Below are 12,855 nucleotides of genomic sequence, written 5' to 3'. Positions count from 1 at the left end.
TGGGAGACGAGAGCCTCCCTGGGGTCCAAGCATCTTCTCCTCCTGCTTCCCCATGCCCCACGCCCCGAGCGCTCCTGTCCCCGAATCGCAGAGTCCCCAGGCCCCACAGCCCTGTACCTCCACCCCCCTCCCCAACTTCCCACATCCCGGAACCGGCGGGGTGGCCTTGCCTGTGGGGGCGCAGCGCCATCTAGCGGGCGGACGGTAGCTTGCACGCGGGCGGAGCTGCTGATCCACAGCCCACCTGGCGAGGAGCGGGCTGGCTTCCGCGGCCACCTGCTCTCCTGGGCCAGTGGGCAATGGCGGGAAAGGCCCTGGGCCAATGTCCCGGGGAGTCTGGACATGGGTGAAGCGGCCCCGAGCGACCCTGGAAGGAGAATAATGCCCAGGCTGCAGGCCCCAGCAGGGCCTGGCGCACACCTGGCCGGGCAGACCTGTCTTCTGGACATGCCAGGCCCGCGCTAGCGCCTGTGACCACAGCACCCTCGGGAGCAGGACGCCTCCCAGAGGTGACCTTGTAGTGAGGGGCGGAGCCAGCACCACGCCAGGCATCTGACATCGACCCTGGCGGTTGCGCCGAGTGGGTGGGCACCTTGGACACTCAGAACCCACCTTCCGCCTCAGGGGTCTCAGGTGGTCCCGGGCGGGTGCCCAGGCAAGAGGACACTGTTCCCGGGGATACGCTCATGTCCTGGTGCCAACTGCGAACCCTTGTTGTCTGCTGGGGCGGTGGCACCAGCCCTCGTGACCGCCAGGACCCCCAGGAAACAGCCTCGGGACCTCCACTGTCGCCACGGGAACAGGGCAGAAGGAAACCAAGCCAGCTGTCCCTGTTGGTAGTGAAGGATGTGCTTCCGGGCATGGGCCACCATGGCGACCCGGGGAGTCAAGGACTCAGCCCAGCCCTCCTGGTCACCTCCAGCCACCACGGGGTTTGGCAAAAGCTCCCAGAGACCGGACAGGATGCTCAGAGCCCCCAGCTGCCTCGAGATCCTGGTCCGCACTTGCACCCAGGTGCCCTGGAGAAGGTGTGGCCACCCGGGGAGGGCAGGCGATGGCACAGACCGGTGGCTGCAGCGACAGGCGGAAAGGCAGAGGGCTCCGGCATGGGGCAGACCAGAGCCTGCGCCCACCCTCCTGCCCCCAAACAGCCTGATTCTTTTACGCCCAAGATGGTCGGCCGCTGCCTAATACACCAGGAGCCAAAGTAGACACAGCCCATCGGCTCCAGACAAGCGCTCCCAGAGAGACCTCTTGGTCTCCGGCTTCGAGTCGGATGGAGATCTTGCCGATGCTATTGAGGTGTGACGGGAATGCGGCATAACGCACGGACCTTCCGGGAAACGTTCCCACCGGCCAGGAGCACAGGCCCGTGCCCGTCCCCAGAGGCAGCCCCCACCCCTGCGTCCATCGCCAAGGTGACCTTTGCTTGTCCTACGACATCACGTGGATGGAGTCACGCGGGTCGCGCAGTTCTGCGGAGCCAGGCTTCTCTCATCCAACAGAACGCCCGTGGAGCCCACGTCTGTGGTTGCACCCGCACGGTCGGACAATCTCCCACGTTCCTGGGGGTCCCCCGTGGCCAGCTCAGATCTTTGGACCATCTGTGAGCACCCTGTCCATGGATGCCCTCCTTCGTTTAATCATTTTCTCTGTTTTAAAGATTGTTCTGAATGACAGTAGTTCACGATAGCTAAACTTTCTGTTTCATGGAGGAAAACTGTATCGATTATAAGGGAAAGGGCATGTATGGAAGTAAACAGAGTAAACATAAAGGGGGAGAGAGAAGGGTTCATGCATCACTTCGGGTGCTCACCACATCCAGCCTCCCGGCTGGGGAGGCCCCACGGTGAACGGCCCGGGTGGGGTCCTGATTGAGGGTCCTGGGCAGAGCGTCCTCCCCTCGGGGGAGGCTTCCAGCTAAGTCTTCCCACCAGGGCGACGGATACACTGCCCGTGTGTGGTCCCTGGTTGGTCACGAAGTTTGTCTCGGTGCCGTCCCCAGCCAGCTGGGTCTTCTCTGCGTCTCTTACGGCATCACTATCCCAGGAACTTGGGCGGCTGCGCATCCTTCTTCCCTCCCTGATGCAGTCCCGGCGGCCAGCCCGGTCCGGCTCCAGGAGGCGAGGCAGTTAACCCTCTTGGCGTCAGGAACAGAGGGGCCCGTTCTGATCCCAAGTCCAGATACGGAGCGTGAGCCAAGCGAGCCGCCGTGACTGCGTGTGCGGCTCTACGCACAAGGCCCACAAACGAGTTCTAGGCAGAGTGGAGACCAGGCTGAGCTTCCAATCAGGTAGTTCGCACACACGGTAGCGTACCCGAAAAGCTACCAAGGGAGCCACCGTGACGAAGGCGCCCCGCTCCGTACCTGGTGTCCTCCGACTTGTGTTCTTTCACTCACGATGTGTCTCGGAGACCCTCCCGTGTCCGTAGATTCTGAGTGGCCTTGGGATGTTTTCAGTGCTCGTTTGGGAATAACGTCAGGCTCACACAGAGTCGTCAGAGCGGGAAGGAGACACGGAACAGCCACGTGCACTGGCCACCATCGCGTGTCCTCCGTGTCCCCGTGCCACTGCTGTGTCTGCAGATGGCCGCCCGGACCGGGGACGGAGCTGTAGCATCATGGCTGTCACGCCTAGAAGCTTCTGTGTTTCCTGAGAGGTTTTCCCTGACGTGGCCACGGTGGTCATCACATACATGGCCACTGCCCCTTTTTCCACCAGAGATGACTGAGGCCCAGAGGGCTAGTTCCGGGCTGCCCGAGGTCACACAGCGAGACAGTCAAACCCAGAGAGCCTGCTGCTTCGGGCCCCGCCTCTGCCACGTGGCTGTCCTGTCCCCTCCTGAGGCGGAGCACGTTCAGCGGCCACAGCGAGGGCCCCCGGCTGCCCCACACCCGCTCCTGCGGGCAGGCCTGCGGGGGGACCACCTCTGCCCCCCCCCGGCCCAGCCCCAGCCCAGCTCTGCCAGCCCGAACCCCGTCTTCCCCTCCACACGCAGCCGCACTGAAACCCCCGCGGGCTCCCCCAAGTGCCAGTCCTGGGAGGGCCGAGGAGGGAGCGAGGGGAGGGAGTGCTGTGTGGGGCACCAGGAGGGGGGATGCACCAGGAGGAGGGCACCCCTTGATCCGCACACACCTCTGAGAAGCGGGCACCACGGAAGCGCACTGAGACCCTGGAGAGAAAGTGCATCTGACCCCAGACGTGACCCCCGTCCAGGCAAAGGGCAGGTGGGCACAGCCTGGCTCCCTGGGACGTCCCGCCTGCCCCTCCTGTGCCCCGGCCGGCCTCGGGCAGGCCCCAGCCCTGGAGTGGGCGCAGGGTCCGAGAGTCAAGGCGGAGTGCTTCAGCGGTACCTCGGATCCTGACGTCCGCCAAGACAGCGCTCAGGGGGCGGCCTCGCTACGGTCAGACCCGAAGGCCGCTGCGGCGGGGGGTGGGGGGGAGACCAGTTTCCGGGCAGGAGTGCACGCCCCCCCCACCCATGTGCTAACGTCCTGGTAACTGGGTCACATGACAATCGTGGGTTAGGTTCGGGGGTCAGGGTGGCCCATGGTGTGTCCCTGGAGACGGGTGACAGGCGGGGCCCAGGACACTGCTTGGCACAGGGGTGGTGGGCGGGGCCGAGGGCCGGCCGCATCCCCGCACAGCCAGGCTATTTTTATCGAGCTTAATCAAGAACAATCAGCAGAAGCTGAGGAGATGGGGGGATTTGCATGATCCAGTTCCTACCCTTAAATGTTAATTAAAAGTCATTTTCCCTGTGTGTGTGCTGCCGCCTGGTGCCTCCGCCGCAGGGCTGGCGGGTTGTACGGCCACTGGACACTCAGCACCCCTCGAGGGTGAGCGTGGGGGTCAGCTGGGCGGGGGGGGGGGGCTGGTGGCCCCCAGGACGCACTCAGCCCCGAGGACCTCCTGCTGGCTTCGTCCTCGGGTCCCGGAGTGAAGCCTGGATAGCCGGGGTCCCAGGCCCCTGCCACCAGCTCAGCCACCCTCCCCCTGACTCGCCTGGAGTCAGGAGGCCCCTCACGAGCCCCCCGCCTGGTCCCTCCTAGCCCTGTAACCTGGGCTGATAGCCGGACCTCTCTCAATGTCCCCACTTTACACAAAAGTGTCATCGGTCCCAAGGGGATGTCAGGAGCGTCCACTGGTGTCCGTGAAGGTTTACGCCTGGAACCGTGCTGCACTCTGAGCGTGCCACGGGCGGCCGCCAGCCCGTCACAGCAGCACAAGCAGGCCCCCGCCTTCACACACTGGAGTCCTGCCCTAGCTCTCACTCTGCAGGCGAGGGACTCACAGCAAAGTCACTAGAACTCTCCCTGTCAGCCCAGTTTCCTCCTCTGTTGGCGGGGGAGGGGGGGTGGATAGAAGCCATTAAGATGCATTATTTTGGCAGTTTAAAACCTGGCAGCTGATAAGACGCGTTTCCTCTTTTCTCTTTATTTGAGAGGGAGAGCAGGAGAGGGGCAGAGAGAGTGGGAGAGACAGAGAATCCTGAGCAGACTCCACACTCCTGGCACAGAGCCTGACTCGGGGCTCGATCCCATGACCCTGGGATATCATGACCTGAGCAGAAGTCAGGAGTCGGATGCTCAACCGACTGAGCCCCCCCCCCCCGCGGCACCCCCGCTGTACGTGGTGACCGCATGGCCTGCTTCCCGTCCCCAGAGAAGCATGGATGAGATTACATGTGAAAACAATTAATGTGGTTAAATTAAGTAATTTAGTTAAATTCAAGTCAGTGTTAAAAACAAAAGGGCATGTGATCATGGCGGTCCCCCCCACCCCCGCCGCCCCGTTCTCTGGAGATGGGACAGGAGGACAGCGAGTGTGGAGGCCAGCACTTGGCCCCCAGCGAACTCCGCCCTCCCCGGGGCTGGCTGGGCCCGCACCGCCTGAAAGTGGGCCCGCTCTGGCCCCCCAGGTCCTGTGAATCCCAGGTCTCCTCAGCTTTTCGACTTACGTCCACAAACCCAGGAGAAGGGAGAGATTTGAACTCAGCATGAGTTCCTGAGAATCAGAATTTGGCATCTCAAAACGGGCACGGACTCAACACCCTTAACTGCGCACGGACACTCAGTGCAAAGTTCTGCCATAAATAGTTACTCGGATCTCCTCCGAGCACCAAGAGACGGCAGGCGGGAGCGCCCGTCCCCACCCGACATCACATCCCACCACAAGCCCTTCCTGCCATGCCGGTGTCCGCTTCCCAAAGATGACACGTTCTTCGACCCCCTGGGTCCCCACCCAGCCGGACTGCAGGCAGACATGGGGGTCAGAGGCTGGAGCCAGAGTCCCGGCTGCTAACCGGTCTCCCACACAGACCAGTCGCTAACCTCAGGCAGGTCCGGGAGGCCCCGTGCCTGTTTCCTCCCCTGTGAGGTGGGGCGCACCCCCGTGCGCTATCTGCCTCCTCTGGGGACAGCTCCTCGGGGTGGGGACAGAGGCTCAGCGGGACATCCTGGCCCCCAGACCTCAGTCCCTCCCCTGTGATGTGCAGGGTGAATAAAGACAGCCTTCAGGTTGCTTCTGGATCAGGGCCACTGGTCCTCCAATCTGATTCTGATCTGAACTCAGAACCCAGCAGAAACCATCATGGTTTTACTGGATACAAAAGTAAATTCTAAACAATAAAACCATTGGAATCTCCAGAGGCGCATCCGTAGTTACATATGCCAGCAGAAGCCAAGGACAAATGGAGGGGCAGTGCTGGTGTGTCCCCGGGGCGGGGGGGGGGGGGGGGGGGTCCACGGAGACCCCTCCCCAGGTGCCCACCCAGCACCACAGCCCCATCCTGGCCAGACGGGGACTCCCGGGGCCGGCTCTCCAGGCTCTGCTAATGACTGTGGCACGTCCCTGAGTTCCAGGTCAGGGAGGGCACCCCTCCTTCCCGGTTAGATGCCCCACCAGTGCAGGGGGTGCGGACTGGAGAGGAGGGGGTGTCCTGCATCCCAAGAGGCTGCTGGGGGAAGGTCAAGTCCTCCGGCCCACGCACGCGTCTTTTAGGACTTTTAGGACCAGCCATGGTTCCAAGTGATCGGAACAGAAACAAAAACACAGCCTCACGGGTTATGCTGTGGGGTGTGGACAGGCTGGCATTCTCCATCCTCTCTGAATCCTGCTGGGCTTCACTGTCCCCACCCAAATCCTCCTCTATGCTAATGTGACCTTCCCCTGGGAGCCCTGCGGATTTCTGCCTCCGAGCTGTGTTTGTGCTAGATGAAATCCTCCCCGCCCCCGGGGATGGGGCTACATTTGAATTCTGGATTACCATCTAGGCGAGACACTGTGTTCCAGTGATCTTAAAATTCCTTCTTTCCCAAATATCTGCCTTCGCATCCCATGAGGCATGGGAGAGGCTTTCCCTGTGCCCGAAAACCTGAAAAAATTAAATTAAAAACTCATTATGGCTAGGGGAAGGTTAATAAGAAAATCCTAAGCCAGATTTATCAGCTTAAGGCCCTTCTTTGTGAACCTTTATTAAACTCGCATGAATTAAAATAGACTCTTGGAATAAACTTCACCCAGAGTCTGGGAGGAATCGGGCTCCGGGACACACAGGTCTCGCCTGTGCCGTGAAGCTCTGGGACGGACCCCACACCCCGGAGACAGAGACAGAGCAGAGCAGACAGAGGTGCCCATCGGGCCAGCTGTGGTGACCCGTGGGGGCACACCCAAAGCCCGGCTCTTAGGTGACACTGCCCGGACCCACCCCAGTCATCTAAACAGAGAGGAAAGCTGCCGGAGGCTGTGAGCGGTCACAAGACCCGAGGGCCCGCCGTGTCGGGCGCGGAGGCTCCAGCCGGAGCAGCCCCTCCTGTTGCCCACGCTGAACTGGGTGCCATCCCCGTAGGGGCCAGCGCACGGGGCCTCTCCGTCTCGCTTCGGAATCAGCCAGGCAGGCGCATGCGACCGGCAGGTCCTAGGCCACCTGACCAGCTCGTGGCCGTAGAGGAAGCTGCGAAAGCAAGTTTGTAGGAAATGAAGAAAGGGATTCGGAAGGCGCCAGACAGCCAGGCAGCCTAACAGTCTTAACCAAAAAGAAACTTAACCAAAAAGTTACTGACTCTGGCGACTTAACCAAAAAGAAAACTCCTCGGGTCTCAGAGGCCAAAAACCAAGCACTGACTTCAGGCACGGCTGGACCCAGGCCCCACGAGCCGCCGGGAGCCTCCCTCGGGACACGCCTCCTCTGGGCTTGGCACCCTCAGGCTGCCGATGGCGGCCCCACCGCACCCGACGCTTTCAGGCAGGTGTGGGCGCAACACCCAGGCCAGAGACGGCACCAGAACTCGGCGAGCCCCGGTTGGCTGGTGGAGGCCACGTGCCCATTTCTGAATCACCGAGGTGGGGAGCATCGCGGCCTCGAGAGGGGTCCGCGATCTTTTCTGTAAAGGGCGTAAAGCCATCACTTCCAAGTCTGGGAGCTCCAGGTCACAATCAGTGAACTCCGCCACAGGCAACATGTAAATGAAGGGACGTGGCTGTGTGCCGATCAAACTTTATTAACAAGACGGGCTATGGCCTGAACTTGGCCCTGTCGTTTGCCAGGCCTCCATTCCCACCAAGCCCCTCACGAGAGTCCGGGCGCCGAGGCCCCAGGACCACAGATGCTCTGGGTCATCCCTACCTCTGAATTCCTAGACGTTCCGGGGAGGGCACACGTTGCTCGCCGGCTCCCCCCCTGCCGCCTGGGAGGTGGGCAGCGGGCGTCCCTGGCCCCGGTCTTCAGTTGAGGAAACCCGCTCAGAGGGGCCGAGGGACCCCCTTAAGCTTCCGCGGCTCCTTGAGGCCAAGCCAGGCCTGCGCCCACCTGGACGGGCTCCCTCGGGCAGTGGCTTCGCCCGGTGTGGTAGGTGCTCTTTGCCGCTCCCGGGGAGCTGGGCCCTCCCTCTGCGGCCAGGGAGCTGTGCTCAAGGCCTGGAGCCGGGCCGGGCAGTGTGCCAGGCCCTTCGTGCCCGTTCTCCATCCCCGAGCCTCGCGGGAGGCGGCGTGCCCGTTTTGTGGATGACAAACTCAGTTCTCATTCAGCCCAGGTCGGCAGCCCCCGGGCGGTCACAGCCTCCAAGAGTGCCTCCTGCACTGGGGACACGGTGACATCCGGCAGAGGGCATGGCCCTGGGTGCAGCAGGGAGGCCGGGCGAGCGTCCACCAGTGGCAGGTGTGTCTCCGGAGGCTCAAGCGACAGCAGGCGGTGGGACCTAGGCCTGCTGGCTCAGTGCGGTTAGCAGACTGGCCCCAGCAGGGGGCCTTGAGTCTCCCGCCCCCCACCGCCCCCCGCGAATGCAGGGGGGCCACTGTGCCGGCTCCAGGCCTTCCGCTCCTTCCTCTGCCCGGCTCCCACCTCCCTGAGGACCACTGGGGGACGTCACCCCACACCCGTGCTCCTCCCGAGAGCTCCAGGGACCAGGGCACCCCGCATGCATACACGCACGCACACACTGCCCGAAGCGGCCCTGTGCCCCCCCAGGACGACCCGCCTCCTGGCCCCCAGCCCCCCAACCCTCCCTTGCACTCTCCAGGCCTCGTGGCCAAGCCTCGGCAAAGTGCCCTCTGAATGCCCTGCCCCCATGGTCCTCTACCTGAGGCCTCTCCGCTCCAGGACCCCGCCCCACCCACAGCGATGGCAGGGCCGCTCCCTCCCCAACAACAAGTGCCTGGGACCCCAGTCAGGCAGGGCTCCGCCTCCCCCCTCCACGTTGGGTCTCTGGCCACTGGGCTGAATAGCCCTGCTGTCCCTTGCCAGGACCTTGATGCTGTGCACTGTGGCACCCCACAGTCCCACGAGGGTAGGGGCCGGCCCCCTTGCTCCGGGCTGAGTCCCTGGGGCCCTGGGGATGGAGGGAAGAACGCCCACCGGTGCGCCTCCCGGAGGCCGGCCTCCGGGGCCGCAGCTCCCGCTGGTGGAGGCAGGCTCGGGAGGACAGCGGCAACCGGGACCTGCTGCAGGAACGGGAGCAGCCGCAGGCCATTAGCTCGGAATGGTCACGGGCACCAGCACCCCCGAATCCCACGATAGGATCTCGTGCTGCTGCGTGGGACGGCGTCTGAGGGCCTGGTGGGAGAGATCCTTCTTGGATAAATTCACAATTGTTCTTGCTGACAAGGTGATGCTATCAGGGTTCGAAGACTTGCGAGGACCAGGTGACGAGGGCCCTTTGTGCGCGCCTGAGCGGCTGGGTTGTGGTGTTCCCCGCAGGACGTCGATGCCCAAAGTCCAGGAGGCTGACACAGGAGCCTCCCCTGAGCCTGTGAAGTGCAGGTGAAGGTCTGTGCTCTTGCCTTGGGTTGAACAGAGCCCTTTGCAGCCCCGGAGGCAGCCGACCTTGCCGGGGCTCCGGTTCCTCCTTCGCTGGGCCTGAGGCCCCAGGTCCCCGGAGCCGCACACCAAGCACACACTGACCGAGCTGCAGGGTTCTGACCTCCAGGAAGCCAGAAAGAGCAGAGCCACCAGCCCCGACGTCACTGACCCACAGAACCACCGATGGCCACCCTCGGCCTTCAGGCTCCCGGTTCTGGGAAGTCAACCCCTGTGTTCAAGGCACTGTGGCCCAATTTTCTGTTCTTTGCACCCAGAACCCCCTCGCCAACGACCAGCTGAGGCCCGAATCTTCGAGTGCCCGGGGCAGAAACCAGTGCGGGAATCCAGGCCCAGAGCCGGGCTGGAGGGGCCCAGTCTCTCCCAGGATGATCCAAGCTCCCGAGGGAGAGAACCGGAGGCCGGATGCCACACCCACCAGCTGGCGTCTGTCGCCCGGGGGGAGGGGGTCCCCTCAGAGCCAGCCAGCCAGCCCCGCACGGGGGCCCCGTGTGTAGGGGCCTGGCCCTTGGGCTGCTGTCAGCCCCGGACGCAGAGTGTCAAAGAACCCAGATGGTAGCTGCAGAGTCCGAGCCGTGAACGCACTCAGGTGGTGGAGGACGTGTGACCGGCTGCCTGACACCCCCCGCCGGGCGTTTCGAACCGCACTCGGGGTGGTGAGTTCGTTCTGGAGCACAGGCCAAGGCCCGCCGCTCCCTGGGTGCACAGGAAGACCGTCCTCCGCGTAAAGCGACGCCATGCCTGTCCTGGGGGGCGATAGGGCATTTTGGGGCCGCGGCCCCCGGGTGGGCACAGGGCAGCGTGGCCGGGAGGCCTCGTGCGCCGCGGGTGGGGGTGACGGGGAGTCCTGTGAGGCTCGGGCACCACTTCTGCTGAAACTAGGCAGGCACGGAGGGGGCCCGGGAGGACGAGGGCTGGGAGCCAGGCTGCCTGGGGCCACTCCCAAGACTGTCTCTGGATTCCTTCCTCCCCGGCCGGTGACCCGGCCCACGGGGACAGGGGGCTGGTCCTCAGGACTGGCACTCTGCACCCCACTTTGTGGTGCCCCAGGGTCTCTTAGCCTCTCTTGCTTCATCTGTAAAATGGGGGTGAGAACAGGGTTACCCTGAGGAGACGGCATGGGCAGCGCCCGGCAAGGTGCCGGGACCGGGGGTGGGGGGCGGGGAGCCGGGGCAGGACTTTCCCAGGAAGCCCTGCATGCTGCGAGCACGTGCTGTGGTGTCTCGTGTGCCCAGCTGTCACACGGGCCTCCGGGCACACGGGGAAGGTCTGAAGGGGGTTCAGGAGGAAGGCCGGTGCGCACGTGTGTGCAGGTGCCCGTGAGCCTTGGTCTGCAGATGGTGGGTACGGCTCTGAGCCCCGGGCCAGCCGGGGGCGGGGGCGGGGGCGGGGGCGGGGGCGGGGGGCCCAGAGGGCTCTCAGCAGCCACCGTGCGCGCCAAATGGGCCCACTTGCGGGCGACAGGGGGTGCATCCCCGGGGCTGGTCGAGAGGCCCCACAGGGTGAGAACACCGTCTCCTTGTGTTCTGCAGTACGCAGGGGAGGTACCCGAAAACCAGGTGGAGGTGGTGGTCGCAAACCTGACCGTGATGGACCGAGACCAGCCCCACTCGCCAAACTGGAACGCCTTCTACCGCATCATCAGCGGGGACCCCTCGGGGCACTTCAGCATCCGCACGGACCCCGTCACCAACGAGGGCATGGTCACCGTGGTCAAGGTGGGTGCCCTCCTCGCTTCCTGCCAGCCGGGGCGAGCTCCGCCCCGGGGCCGCGACCCTGGGACCCACCTGCTGGACCGGAGGCGGGCTCCCGGGGACCTGGTCGTGTGACCTGCAGGGACTGGGCGGCCTGGCCTGCCACCCCACCCCCACCCCCCAGAGACCACTCTCCTGTCCCCTCCCTGAAGGCCACATCCCTGCCTCAGTCCAGGAATGGGTGAACCCCCTCCCTGGATCCCGGAGATAAATCCAGCTCAGCCACAAAGGAGTGCTTCCTCGTCCGGCATGGTGGGACTTGTTTGTCTAACGTCTGAAGATTTGTCATGTACCTGTCTGAACAGCTGAGGCCTGTGCCTTCCCTTCCCCGTGCTGTGTTGATCCAGGATTTGGTGTCGCGATTTATAGACAAATGTCAAGAAGGGTGTTGGGGATGGGGGTGTGACGACTGGGGGGGCAGGGTGAGGGGCTTGAGGGGACTCCTGCGTCCCCAGCGCGGTCCGGGAGAGAGGACTGCGCGCTCATCAGAAGTCACAAGTGAGTCCTACCACATGTGCACCTAAGACTGAGTTTCACGGCCCTTAACGCCGGGCGCACAGGCGGCCGCACCGTCCCCACAGAGCCCGGACCGCGTGTGCAGATGGCATCTGTCACCCGCACCACGCTTCTCCGTTTTTCCTTCTTTGCGTTGTTACCCACGCGGGGCTTTCCTCCAGGCTCCCGGTTCAAAGTCTTTTTAAGGCAAGATGGGTGTTGGAAAGCACGTTCGGGTTAATTTTGCGTTCTTTGGTAAAGACGGCATCCTTTCAGACGTTGTCTTGCAGAGGAGGGTGGCCAGGAGGGGGCGCGGGCGGTGGGGGGCAGTCAGGGGGGGCGGCTGGCTCTTGGCTCCCTTACCGCGGGCACGGGCCAGTCGCCCTCGCTGTGCCCCGGACGCGCAGGGCTGTCGCTGACACCGCAGTAGATCCTGGACAGAGAAGGGCAGGGCGGCGCCTGGAACAGCGCCTGGAAGGCAGTGAGAGCTCACCTGACAGGAACAGCTGCTGTCATGACACGGACTGGCTGCCTCCCCACCCGTCCCCCAGTGTTCAAGGAAGGTCACCTCAATCCCACCAGGGTCCCCAGGTCCCTTGGAGGCATCGGGCCCTGTGTTGGGTACACATCACTGCCCGGCCTGCGGAGTTGACAGTCTCCAGGGGGGCGTGAGAAGGAGCCACGGAGACGTTCTTGCCGCAGGTGTGCCTGCCTTCTGTCACACCACCCACCTGCTGTCTCCAGCCCCTGTGCCCCCCAGAGTCCCGGGACCTCCTCTGCCTTCGGGGCTGACCGGGTGCCGGGTAGGGGAGGAGAGCATCCCTGGGCCACTGCAGAGATGTGTGTGGCCAGCCTGGCCCTCAGCCCCCTGGCCCAGGCTGGCTGCGTTGTCCCTCGGCCCTGAAGTCTGAGGAAATACACAGTCCCCTGGGGCAGATCTTGCCCTGCCCCCCACGCCCCCGGCCCCCTCCTCCCCAGCCCCACTGGGCCTGCTATCTCTCAGGCTCTAGCCAAGCTGGGGCACAGCCGCTCTGCTCCCAGGCCCCCAGCCCCGGTGGGCATCTGTCACCATCCCCAGCCTCCTCGAGAGCCCCCGGCCTCTCCCCACACGTCCCCCTCCTGTCCCTCCTCCAACCATGAAACCACAATCTCTTCCAAGGAGAAAACCACAGGTGCAGACCAATCACAGGCCCTTTCTCCTGCCTCACCTGGACCTCAGCTTTTGAATCAGAAAAGCCAAGAATTGGCCTCTTCTGTCCCCCCTCCTCGGCAGCAGTAAGGCTCCCAG

At 63.9% G+C, this 12,855-nt stretch overlaps 1 protein-coding gene across 1 annotated transcript in view; it reads left to right on the top strand.

Annotated features, from left to right (window-relative positions):
- CDH4 (cadherin 4) overlaps positions 1-12,855 on the top strand; it is a 537,076-nt gene that overhangs the window by 508,423 nt on the left and 15,798 nt on the right. Inside the window, exon 11 of the mRNA XM_047852619.1 lies at positions 10,851-11,036. Within this exon, the coding sequence (XP_047708575.1) occupies positions 10,851-11,036 (186 nt within the window). The remainder of the gene's footprint in view (positions 1-10,850; positions 11,037-12,855) is intronic.

The sequence above is a fragment of the Prionailurus viverrinus genome, chromosome A3, assembly GCF_022837055.1.
Source record: "Prionailurus viverrinus isolate Anna chromosome A3, UM_Priviv_1.0, whole genome shotgun sequence".
NCBI classification, from domain to species: Eukaryota; Metazoa; Chordata; class Mammalia; order Carnivora; family Felidae; genus Prionailurus; species Prionailurus viverrinus.
The sequence above is the reverse complement of the archived record's forward strand: the minus strand, read 5'-3'. Positions and strand labels throughout refer to the sequence as shown.